The 13338-nt window shown below is 43.7% G+C and overlaps 1 protein-coding gene across 1 annotated transcript; it reads left to right on the top strand.

The window, feature by feature from the left end:
- The first annotated feature begins 443 nt into the window (after positions 1 to 443).
- Positions 444 to 8278, top strand: LOC137543694 (uncharacterized). Its single transcript, XM_068264814.1, has 7 exons — positions 444 to 535; positions 1738 to 1829; positions 1947 to 2042; positions 2212 to 2307; positions 3677 to 3772; positions 7682 to 7747; positions 7826 to 8278. Exons 1-7 carry the CDS (start codon positions 444 to 446, stop codon positions 8068 to 8070), a joined length of 783 nt encoding a protein of 260 aa, XP_068120915.1. The 3' UTR covers positions 8071 to 8278.
- Positions 8279 to 13338: the final 5060 nt, after the last annotated feature.

The following is a 13338-nucleotide window of genomic DNA, read 5'->3' on the forward strand; positions in this document are numbered from 1 at the left end:
TGCACACTAGTCCCTCACCATTATTACATAACTGTGCACTGCCCAGGCTTATTGCATTTCAAAACTAGCATGAGACACCCTCTACCACTACATTTAGAGTAGCAGAGGAGCATGGTATTATATGTACTTCAGTGGCCGGTCAGATTTAAACTCTCCTGTTCTTCATTGCAGCGAGGCACTTTAACCTCCTTAGCGGTATGCCCGACACTGTGTCGGGCATACCGCTTCTGCCCTCAGGAGTCCCCCAGAATTAATTTATTTGCTCTCATGGCAGTAAAACCTTTAGCTAGCACTAGGCTAGCTAGTAAAGGTGTCCGGCACCCCCCGATCACCTGGGATCCCCCTGGTCACCCGTTTATACATTACCCAGCCTGGATCCAGCGATCGTACAGCCTCCCTGCACAGCTCCGGTCTCTCTATGGGGAGGATCGGATTTGCGCATGATGTCGACGACATCATGTGCGATCCTCCTCATAGTGAAGGCCCGGAGCTGTGCGGGGAAGCTGCGTCAATCGCTGGATCCAGGCTGGGTAATGTATAAGCGGCTGGGGGGGGAGTACCGGACACCTTTACTAGCTAGCCTAGTGCTAGCTAAAGGTTTTGCAGCCATGTGAGCAAATTAATTAATCCTGGGGGCAAAAACTTACTTACCTTAATCGGCCTGAAAGTTGGAGGGAGCAGTTGGGAATGGCACAAAACAGGTAAAATGAAATGTAACAAGACAATAGCAGTGAAGATGTATCTATATATTTTGCCAGGGGCCCACTACAAAAATCCAGATCAAATGTGTGCGTGGGGGGGCACGTTGATGACAGCGGGCCTTGGGTGGTAAAAAGTACAAATCCGGCCCTGACCACAACTGTATTTCAACAATACCATTTAGATGACTTCTGCAGAACTTTAAGACTGCAGTACTGTCTGAATCACACACAAGAAATCAGCATGCAGTTAATCATTGTCTTCAGTCCGAACACCTGATTTTCATGTTTGCTCCTGCCCAGTGGATTAAAATGTGTAATGCCTAGTACACAGCATACAAATTGCACTGACATTTTTGTTACATGCTCTGTTATGCCGGGCATACACGGCACGTTTTATGAGCTGAATTGAGGGCGCCGCTCGATGCCGGCGCATTCCCACTCGTGTGGCCGGATCAATTGCCGCTCGTCCCCGTGGGAGTGGCTAATTAGCTGTTTGTGTCTCCCCATTGTCCTCCTCGCCAGTATCGAGAGCAGTATCAATCCGGCAGGGTATGGCACACGCCAGAGATTATCAATCGAGCCATCATGCTCAATTGATAATCCTCCCTCGCCGTGTATGCCCGGCATAAAATTTTTGATATGATTGTCTGTAAAGTACTGGTAGAGTGTTCATTATCTGTGGTGCATTGTCTTCTGGATCTCTTGTGGTGAGTTCAACAATGCTTAATTGATAGGCAGATAGATGGGTAGATACACAATTCCCAACATGTTGCAAAAGATCGATCTGCCACTGAAATGTCAATGAAAATGAAGGCGCCATTTTTCTGGTGTGTAGTATGTATGAGATTGGATCAGTATGACAGTGAGACAACGGGTATTGTTTGTCATGTTTGTTATTTCTTTTTTTTTTTACTTGCAATCAACCATTTTTTGTGGTAATGTTAGAATGTATGTGTAACTGTATGTGGCATTATTGTTCATAGCACTGGTACAGGTGGTGGTCCACCTGCGTAACTGATTTTGACGGAATATGAAGAGTTGCTGGAGCACTTAGGACCAGCGCCCTTCATGGCATCCCCGGGGGTTATGATGTGGACTTGCCGCAAACCTCATCAGCTTCGGAAGGAGGTAATTGATGAAGCTGTTGTAGTTGTAATGGCAAAAGAACTGTAACACATCTTTTACTATGGTTATGTGAACTCTGGTGTTATTAATTTACACTCTTCTCATTATATATTCCTGTAGGTGAGGGTGCGTCTGGGTCCACTGGGGCCTTTGTGGAACACAGGCATGCCACCACCCACTTAGCGGAGGGTGAATCCGATGTAGCGGCAACTACAGGTTTGTTGTTTTTTTTTTTTGTTTTAGTTTTGTTTTGTTTTTTGGTAAATTTAATTTTTTTTTTTTTGTGTGTGTGTGGAAATGAGGACATTTGCAGCTAAGGAAAGTGAAGTGTGTGTGATGCTCTGGATGGCATATTTACCTTCTTTCACATTCTACATTCTTGTAGGTGAGAGTGCGGGGGATTCAGCGGCCGAATACCTTCAAAGCCAAGATGATATCCCTGAATCTGTAGAGGGGGCATCAGGTGCAGCAGAATATACTGGTGAATGTTGTACTTGAGGGTCATATGTAACATTTAGGGAGCTGACGTGATACTGATATGCTGGATGCATGGGCGTCTGTAGAACATTTTCCAGGGGGGGGGGGGGGCGTAGTGTGGTGCGCAAAGCATGCCAAAAAATAGGGGTACGTCATGTGGCGCGCTATGTGCGTCATGCAGAAAAATGGGTGTGGTCATGGACGAGAATGTGGGTGTGGCCATGGGTGAAGACAAGTTTACATGAACTTAGCAATGGTGGGACATTAGATTAGGACAGTGGTGGTGAACCTTTTGGAGGTCAAGTGCCCAAACTGCAACCCAAAAGTCAATTATCTATCGCAAAGTGCCAACAGCAATTTACACTAAATACAAACGGTTTAACTCGTACATGAACATGTTACATTATGGAAAATCTAAGTTGAAAATAAACTGTGAAGATAAACAATTTCATCCATCCTACTCTTGAAAAATGTATTCATTTTTTAGAACCTCCCAGTTTAATTTTCTGTTGTAAAAAGCTGAAAAAGTAGGTTTAATGCTATTGTCTCATATGATGATTCAGATTTTTCCATAGTCTCACAGTTAGCAATCATGTGACCCCCAACAAGACAAATTCAGCAATCATGAGCCCTCCCCCATCAAGGTGACAGCTAGTGACAGGGACCCCCCCCCCAACTTCAGCTAGTGACAGGGACCCCCTCCCCCAGTTCAGCAGTTCAGCTAGTGACAGGGACCCCCCCAGTTCAGCTAGTGACAGGAGCCCACCAGTTCAGGTAGTGACAGGAGCCCACCAGTTCAGGTAGTGACAGGGATCCCCCCCCCAGTTCAGCTAGTGACAGGAACCTCCCCCCGGTTGTGACAGTAGTGGGGAAGGGGGAGGTCCCCCCTACCATCCCTCACCTTGGGGCTCACCCTTCCTCTGCCCCCCCTCCATAATGCAGCGGCTGGCAGGCGACGGCGGGAGGCAGTAGAGCTGAACATTTCCTCTATTCCCCTGCGTGAGGGAGATCTGTGAGTCGCTGGTCTGACATCACTGACCAGACCAGCTGCACACAGAGCCTTCCTTGCAAGCAGGGAATAGAGGAAGTGTTCTGCTGTGCTGTGGCCGCCGCTGCATTATGGAGGTGGGGGGGTGGGAGCGAGTAAGGGGGAGCCCTAAGGTGAGGGAAGGGGGCGATGTACCCCCTTCTCCACCGCTATGCCTGCTGCTCCCCCTTCACTGCGCTGAGTCGAGTGGGGGGTAGCGAGGGGCGCCATCACTGATTCGGCCAGGGGGTGGCCAGGGGGAGGCAGCCACCCCAATTTGCCATACGTGCGGATGCCCATGGCTGGATGGCATATTTACTTTCTTTCACATTATACATTCTTGTAGGTGAGAGTGCGGTGGATTCAGCGGCCGAATACCGTCAAGGCCAAGATGACATCCCTGAATCTGTAGAGGGGGCATCAGGTGCAGCCGAGAATACTGGTGAGTGTTGTACTTGAGGTTCATATGTAACATTTACGGAGCTGAAGTGATACTGATATGCTGGATGGCATATTGACCTTGTTTTTAATCCATTCCTGTTAAAGCGGACCCAAACCAAACATTTTTTTAATTAAAAATATTTAGTTGCACCACTCTGACACATGCAAAGATAAATAAACACTCCTTCAAGCCTATGAGCATTTCAGTGCATGCTTTTCACCCTTCTCTTTTCATAGCTAGGGTTATACTGGGGGCAGCCATTAGCAATTCCTCCATTGCCAGACACCATCTACTCCACCAGTTTGCCGGAAAAATCCCGGCAATTTGAAAGGAAGGGAGGGGTTCCTCCAATAAATGTAAAATATTTTATATTTGTCATCATGCAGCTGAAAAAAGGCTGCCATTTATTATTTTAATTTAGAAAATAGACTTTATTATTGTAATCTTGTATTTTTAATTTGGGTCCACTTTAACCAGATGTGCTCGTGATATTTAAAGTAGAACTGTTGTGAAAATAGTACCATTTACAACACATACAACTAAGAAATGCATTGCTTCTTCTCATAGGGGGGTTCTCAGGGTTGTCTTTATTTGTAAAAGGACCTAGTGAATACCAGTTGCTCCATCCAACGGCAAAATTCGGGTCTAGGGGTTCTGGCCAGCATCTTTGCCTACAGATTTTTCAGGGAATGTGTTTGTAAAGAATAAAGGCCATGCTCAGAATCTCCTATGGAGACACGGAGTCCTCCAAAATCTGTTGGAAATGTCAGATTTATCATTCCTAGATTTGTCAGCCACATAGGTTAAACCTTTTTGATGGCTCATATTTTTTCTCATGATTGTTTTTTTTTTTTTTTTTTTTTTTTTTCACATCGTAGGATTTTAACAGCTCCTGTTTAAGGGTACAATATTGTCTCACTCACAGCATCATTATGTGAACTTATAATAATGGTTTAAAACCTTGTTATGCATGTTTTTTTTTTTTCGGGGCTATGGTTCAAGACCCATATGCACCATCCTTTAGTTGATTTCTTTTTACATTTAATTAATCTATTCCAGAGAGAGGAGTGGAGTGAGACTAAGAATTATTATTATTATTATTGATTTATAAAGCGCCAACATATTCCGTGGCGCTGTACAAAGTGAGAAACATGGGGTACATAATACAGACAATGGTGTACACTAATATGCAAGATACATAATTAGTGACAAAATGGTACAGCATACAGAATACAAAATACAGAAGTGGTAATGACTGATAAAAACAACATGATGAATAAAATGTATAATGATTTCCAAGACACAAAAGGGGGAGAGAGCCCTGCCCTTGTGAGCTTACAGTCTAAAGGAGAATAGCAGGAGATGGAGCAGAGAGCTATCTGTATTGCAGTCCCAAATTACACAGAGACTAGTTGCCAGTAATAGGATTACTGTCACTGCCAGTCTCTCATACAAGTCAAAAAGGAGTCCTCCTGGAGTCTAGGGACTGTCAAAACTTTTCAACCTGTTTAACACCATATCTGCACATGCAGTCATTATAACAATGGGGAGAGACAAGACAGATGTTTTCCCAGGGACCCTCCAGGCAAGTTCTGCATCATGCTGTGTATATTTACCAGCTTGCCTGTCCTCTAATTGCACTTTTATCAGCTAGCCTAGTATTTCACATCACTGTACAACAACAAACCTGAATACACCAGACCATCCCTAAATCACTGAATTAAAGCCTGGGGGGCAGTCCATGCCCGGCTGCTAATCCTGCTACGCTCAGTCTCTACATTAGTGTTGTCCAGATCATGAACGATTCGGATCTTTGCTCCGAATCTCTTTTGTGAATCGAATCATCCGAATCATCAAAATGAGTGATTCGGATTGCAAAAGGGGCGGGGCCAGGAGTGACACGCCCCTTCTCAGCGAGGTCCTGGAAGCAGAGCTGAGATGGATCGCTCTGTTGGAGGGGAGCCAGGGACAGGTAGATGAGAGAGGGGACATGGGTGCCACTGCCAGATATGTGTAGAGCACACATACTGGCTATAACGTGCTGCTCAATATAGGCTGCCTGTTCCGTAGTTGTGCACAGTGAACACATTGGAAGCTTTTGGCTCAGCTCAGCACAGCTCAGCACAGCTCAGTAACTTTGCAGGCACTGTGATTGCTTTGCAATATAATCCTCCTGCACTCGGCACTAAACAGCTGCACTTATCTTCTAGGAATGCTTTGCAAAGCTTTCTTTCACTGTGCGACGTTTGCTTTCAAAGTACACAGATGAACATATAGGTGAAATACATGTAAAGCTATTGTATGATTGCAGCATGTGGGTATTGTGTGCAAACAAACATTTCTGCTCTCTGCTCATCCCTCCTCCCATCTCTGACCACTCCCTGCCCTCTGTCCATCTTCTCCCCTTCTATGTGTGTCCACCCCCTCCCCTTCTCCTGTCCACAGCAGGGAAAGACCTGTCCTGCTATTCATTTCACCCCCGAATGCTTCGCTTCGGTAGTAAAATGATCCGAGATTCGGATCAAAGATCCGGATCTTTTCAATGATCCGATTCAAATCATCCGGATCATTGAAAAGATCCGAACTTCCCATCTCTACTCTACATCCACTCAGTTACTAGTAGCAGAGAGAGAGGAACTGAATGAATCAGTGAATCAGAGTGAAGAGTCAGGACTCAGAAGCTGATGCTGTACTCCGAGCCTTATCTCACTGACTCAGTACTGTGGTTCTTTGAATCATTGAGCTGAAGGAACTGAATTAATCAGTCAGTGAATCCAGTTATGAGTCTAGTCAGGTGCTGCTGTTAGATGCTGCTGTGTTAACTGAAACCTAAGTGGGCTGAGAGGCATTTATTCTCTCAACTCTCAACAGCGCTCCTGGCTTCTCCTGCCGCTCCAGGCAGGAATTTATAGCTGCCTGGTGGGTGAGACGCTCCAGGCAGGAATTTATAGCTGCCTGGTGGGTGAGACGCTCCAGGCAGGAATTTATAGCTGCCTGGTTAGTGAGACGCTCCAGGCAGGAATTTATAGCTGCCTCGTGGGTGAGACGGCTCTGTTGACAAGCACTGTTAAATGGAGTCTAATCCAATTTTGATCAGACATGTTGGATAGAATCCAATAAATGTTGTCAATCATAACAAAGGATGGATCTCCTGTAGATGGGTCTTGAATCATTCATAAAAATGTAGAACACATGCAGAAAGTAATTATCCAACATCTACAGCATACAATTGTTTTTGTTGATCTAAAATGACATAAATAACTAATGTATTAGCAATACAATTATGGAATTATATTGGATTTATTGTTGTGCAATACCTAAATGCATCAAATGAAAGCCCCATAGCTCATGTTGTGTAGAATATAATCAATGAATAGCTTTGAATGGCAACAAACATCGTATGCTGTAGATGTGGTTATTTCAATTGACTGCATGTGACTTTTTGAAAAGCGGATCCGCTAATACTTTTAAAATACCCTGTTTCACTTACCAGGGGCTTATACAAGCCCCCAGCAGCTGTTCTGTCCTGCACCTGTACTCCATGAGCCTTAGTCTGCCGCAAACTATTTTTGAAATTTGCCGGTGGAGCACTGGCCCTGCGCGGCTCTGTTCACGAGTATCCTTTGTTTGCGTTGCCTGCTATTGCAGATGGGAAATGCAAAGAATAAATACGATTGCCAGGCCTGCGCTGGCCTAAAATTAGAGCGCTAGGTACAGAACGGAGCGGTGGCGGAAAAGCGGAGGCTCTAGTTCTGGTGTGGGACAGGACACCTGGCGGGGGCTTACAGAAGGCCAAGGTAAGTTAAAGATTATTGCAAAATTGTTAGCACTTCCGCTTTAAGCTTAAACATTTGCATGCAATCTGTGTTAATTTACTACAGACCCTAAACTCTGACATATTCTTGATAGGTGACATTGGTGAAGACCAGCATGTGGTGCTGTTGTTGGAGCCCATACTTGAACAAGAAGTATCTGGTGAGTGTGAAAATGTTGACCCATGACCTTGTTTTTAGTCCAAACATGAACTTACCATGTTGTGCATTTCTTTTATAGATCTGAGGACTTCAGCTGACGTGTGCACTATGGAGCATGAGGAATGTGAAGCTGGAGAGTTTGTGCTGCACATGTCTGATGAGTCTCACACCACAGAGCTCCTTTCGTCGCCCACATCAGAAACATTCACAGCCACAAATGTACCTTCCCGCCCTTCATACCAATCTCATGAAGAACTATCCCGGGAAGCGTACAATAGTGATCGGTGTCACTCAGTCACGGCAATTCCTCAGAGCACAATCTGAGTATAGGAGTCTCATGGACGACCACATGAGGTGCTTCCACGAGGACCTTGCACAAAAGAATGCCAATACCAGGGAAATGCTGGGTACTGTAGGCCAAGTGGGGGAAGGCCACCAAGCTATTTTGGTCCGATTGGCCGAGGGACAAGAGCGGCAAAATGTTATCTTGAGTCGCTTGGCTCATGTGGGGAAAGGCCAAAATATTGCTTTAGGCTGGGTTGCTGATGCGCTGGAGCGCAACAATTTAATTCAGGCCAGATTGGCCGATGCTTCTGAAGTTCAAATAGATTTGCTTCGTCAGTTACTTAATAAATAATTTGGCTTTACACCCTTAAAGTTACTATTGTTTTCTTTACTGGGCCTTATTAATATTATGACTAATTGTGAAAATGTACATAAAAAAAAAAAACAGTACATTACTGTGGGATGGTATATCCTATGCATTCAGAGTCCTTTCCATAGTGTAAAGTTTGGAAACTATTTAACCAAGAAAGTGATGCATGCAGAGCAGAAAATAAAACACTATTGTGTATATAAAAGGTTCACATGCAAACATACGTGTACACTGTAACTGTTACTGGTGTCACATAGCCATTTTTACTAATCAAATGATGTCTACGTGCTCACTTTCTAGGCCTCAAATAAGTCCGCTAAGCTGTACTTGCAGCATGCCAATATGTTTCTTAAAGGGAAGGTCCAAGCAAAATAAAAAAATGAGTTTCACTTACCTGGGGCTTCTACCAGCCCCATGCAGCCATCCTGTGCCCTCGGAGTCACTCACTGCTGCTCCAGTCCCCCGCTGGCAGCTTGCCAACCTCGGAGGTCGGAGGGCCGCATTGCGTACATTTTTACGCATTCCAGTTGGTGCAGGAACATTAACACATACATTTTTACGCGTTAGTAAATCTATGCGTAAAAATGTACGCATTAAACCACTACTGACATAGCACAACATCCAAAAAGAGGCACATAAGTTTACCAAACACTTTTATAACAACAGATATGCATGCTTGCTTGGGGGTTGTAGCTATCAATCTTGACAAAACAATAACTAAGTCAGCCCTGCAATAGGGATTTGTGACATTGTTTGCCACCTATTTAAAAAATAAGTATACTTTTTTTACACGTATACTTTACAAACTTGTTGTAAATACAATAGTCTGCCTGGCTCTGTGCCTGCTTACCCTGACAAATATCTGCTACAGAACCCCAGACCAAGCATGCACATTAAAATAATTACACAATGGGCCTGATTCACAAAGCGGTGCTAACAGTTAGCACCCTGGTGAAAAGCCCTTTATCACGCCTAAACTCAGTTTAAGCATGATAAGTTTAGGTGTGATAAGTTTAGGCATGATAAGTTTAGGTGTGATAAGTTTAGGTGTAATAAGTTTAGGCATGATAAGTTTAAGCACCAACTGCGTTAGCACCGCAGTGCACAGCTGATCAAAAGTTTTGCGCTAGCAAAGTCTGGTGCACTTTGCATAGAGTTTAATGGCGCTGCTTTGCGTGCAGGACTTTGCACGCTATCTACACTTGTCTAAACTTATCACACCTAAACTTATCATGCCTAAACTGGCTTTTCACCAGCATGGTGCAATGGTTATCATGCCTAAAGTCTTTTAGGCGTGCTAACTGGATTAGCACCGCTATGTAAATCGAGCCCAAGGACTGACACACGTCATGTTTACAATGATATTTCTAACTTCCCCCCCCCCCCCCCCCCCCCCATAAAAAAATACATTTTAGGCTCTGGACATTACTTACTAGGCACATGCTCATCCCTAACTTTTTAGAGAAATCTCCGGTCCCTCCTCTTCACATCCGACCACTGCCGTTGTATTTGGGTGATCGAGTGGCGTTTGCGGAATTGCTGCCACAATTCCGCCCTTAATGTCTCCACAATCCTCCTTTTTTCAAAGAGGTCATGGAGACCGTCATAGTTTGACAACAGCCGGGCCTGTAACAAGAAACGTCAACTTGTTAGCAAATCCTTCTTCACTTTCCATGTACAGCTATAAACAATGTTAATAATTTAGATTTGTAACATCAAATTCATCAATGTAACCCTGTCATCAGGATCAAACAACAGTATGAAATATATGAAAATGTTCCCATAATAATCACTAATACATGTAAACCCTAAACTCCCAATGATGAATGTTTGATTGATAATTCATTGTCAGCATTTTGCTAGAGGGCCAGTGGCATATATAAGGAGTTATGTGGCCTGGTGCAGGGTTGACATTAGCACCACAAACAGCGTATACATAACTATTGATATTGCAAAATAACACTTCACTCACACAACCAGACTAACAGAAGTGCAAGGAGGGTATGGGGATCTTTAGGAACATCATTTAAATGAAAAAGGTACAGGGAGGTAATACTGCAGGTGATGGTGGGACCCTCGGTGGAGCAATGGTCTAAGTGGCCTCATGCCCTCAGTACCTGACACTTACAGATATATTCCTATAAGGGATCAGCAGGGGTTCTGTATGGCTTTTCTTGTTTATAAACCCTTCACAGCAACAACTCTGCAGACCATGGTCCACTCACTTTGTTAGTCTGTGAACGTTGTTGCATTCTCAGAAATAACTGTTTACACTTTCTTACACCTGTGGGCCAAAAAAAACCCCTGCTACCTGACCTTCCACCATCACACATGTCACCATGTCATGAATGTCAGAATGAGATTAATGGAGAATCACACATTTACAGTGGCCAAACCATGACTAAAACATTGCTTAACCACTTTACACCCATAGGTGTGAAGATCTCCATCCCTTTTTCCACCCTGTTAACACCAGGGATGGAGATATCCGCACCTCACGCCGCTGTCCGCGCTCCTGGTTGCTCATGCCCGTGCCCACTCGGCCAGAGATCAATGAATGGCTAAAACCATTCCCGTTAGTTGATGTAAGCCCCCCGCAATGATCAGCTGCTTCTATGAGAAGCGGCGATTATTGTGAAAATGAAACAATATTCCACAGCCTCATAGCACTTCCTGCAAGCATACTTCCGACACTTGCATGTCGCATAAACAAAAAGTTACTGTGGCCATTGTTATAAACTGTTCTTATCACCTTGCTTCGACACCACCGTCTCACAGACTGTGAGATCACTTGACTCTCCACACAGCAAACAGGAAATAGACTTTCTCAGGCTTCTTCAATGTTTACGTTATTTATTCAGGAAACAGGAATACAAATAGATACATTCATCATATCCTAGCCATGCCAATCTTCATGTTGCGTTACAAGCTCTTGATTAGACTCCCTGCTGAAGTCAATCAGGTACCTTCTTCCTAACTATGTTACACTAAACTACCTATGTACAGCATACATTATATCAGATTACAGAAAGGAAGAACATGCTTAGAGGTCCCAATCAGCCTTGCGAGCTAGTGTGAAAGTAAAGAGCAGAATGCCCTCTCCATCGCTCACTCCGGGTTTAATACAGACTAGGAAAGAGTTAAATATGACATCATCTTCGCCACCCCCTTGATCAGACTATTGGTGGACCCACTCGTGGTGTCATCATACACACCTACTTGATTAATAATCAATGAGGCATTTGACCTATATGCAGGAATGTGGATGTTTACAAAACATAGCTGATGTTTATTGTTCCATGCCCAGGTCAGGGAGACCTGCGGCCTTGTGCAGAGAACAGCTTCTTGGTATGTTCTTGTTCTGCTGACAGAACTGCAGATTTTCTCTCTAATAGAAAATCCCCTTAAAGGGCAGGTCTGCTCATCAAGCCTTTTTGACTAACTCAGTCCAAATAACTGAGGCCTACTTAAATTATAACAGCCATCTTGGGGCCAAATAGTACAACTACACCTTAAACCATTTTTCAAACACAAATACATTAGTTTGACACTATAAAGTAACTCATTACTAGAGATGTGGCGAACTGTTCGCCCGGTGAACATCTCTGGAGCTCTTACTACTTCCGGGTCGCACTGACCCGGAGTAGTACGCCTGCGCTGCCCGGCTGAGCGCGTCCTAGATCGCGCTCCTGTTGCCGGGCACCCTCTGCGCATGAGCGTGACGTCATTCATGACATCACGCGCATTAAGTGCCCGGCAACAGGAGCGCGATCTAGGACGCGCTCAGGCGGGCAGCGCAGGCGTACTACTCCAGGTCAGTGTGACCCGGAAGTAGTAAGAGCCCCAGGGATTTGGAGATGTTCGCCACATCTCTACTCATTACCTCCCACACTCCCCAATTTTTTTGTATATTTTTAAAATGAAAAAATGTAAATAAAAGATACAGTAAATAAATAAAAATATATAGTTACCTTAGGGACTGACCTTTTTAAAATATTTATATCAAGAGGGTATAACACTATTACTTTATAAACTATGGCCTTGTAATTAAGGTTGGACGCAAAACTGAAAAAAATGCACCTTTATTTCCAAATAAAATATTGGCGCCAAACGTGATAGGGATATTATTTAAATGGTTTTATAACCGGGGCAAATACATTTCATGGGTTTAAATTCCAGTAGCATGCATTATGTAAAAACTATAATGGCCAAAAACTGAAAAATCATTTTTTAGCCACATTTTTTCCTATTTGCCCATTAAAACACATTTAGAATAAAATAATTATTGGCATAATGTCCCACCTAAAGAAAGACTAATTGGTGGTGGAAAAAACAAGATATAGTTCATGTCATTGCGATAAGTAATAATAAAGTTATAGACTAATGAATGGAAGGAGCGCTGAAAGGTGAAAATTGCTCTGGTGTTTCAGGGGTAAATCCCCTTGGATGGTGAAGTGCTTAAAATAAACCACATTTGTTCAAACATTGTTCACATTGCAGTGGCTCTTTTAAAAAGCTCATTAACATATCTGCAGTAATAAGTAGGAGCTTCTATTACAACTTCTTTACCACATCACAGCATAAAGAACATCATCATCTGTATTGTATACAAACTGCACATGCTGCTGGGATGCACACTGTCAAGAAGATCTGCAATGTACACAGTGACAATCATATGGCATAAACACTAAAGGGAATCTGAACACATTACAGCATCTTAACAAACAATTCTCTGTGCTACAGACAGGTTGGAACCACACCCTGAAATACAGTATGAAAGCAAACACATGTACACACAGGTCAACACACATATATAATATACAGGCATAAACTAGATATACTTAGTGGCCATATATACTCTCTCCTGAGGGGTGAAGTTTTGCACCATTATACCAGCTTGCATGAGCTTCCCTCTCTGCAAATGGGTCACTTCCTGT

This window comes from Hyperolius riggenbachi, unplaced genomic scaffold, assembly GCF_040937935.1.
Source record: "Hyperolius riggenbachi isolate aHypRig1 unplaced genomic scaffold, aHypRig1.pri scaffold_168, whole genome shotgun sequence".
NCBI classification, from domain to species: Eukaryota; Metazoa; Chordata; class Amphibia; order Anura; family Hyperoliidae; genus Hyperolius; species Hyperolius riggenbachi.

Coding starts and splice junctions, on each gene's coding strand:
- LOC137543694 (XM_068264814.1), top strand. CDS start 444: ATGTCGACGACATCATGTGCGATCCTCCTCATAGTGAAGGCCCGGAGC. Junction 1,830..1,946: donor CTCATCAGCTTCGGAAGGAG/GTAATTGATGAA, acceptor ATATTCCTGTAG/GTGAGGGTGCGTCTGGGTCC. Junction 7,748..7,825: donor ACTTGAACAAGAAGTATCTG/GTGAGTGTGAAA, acceptor TTTCTTTTATAG/ATCTGAGGACTTCAGCTGAC.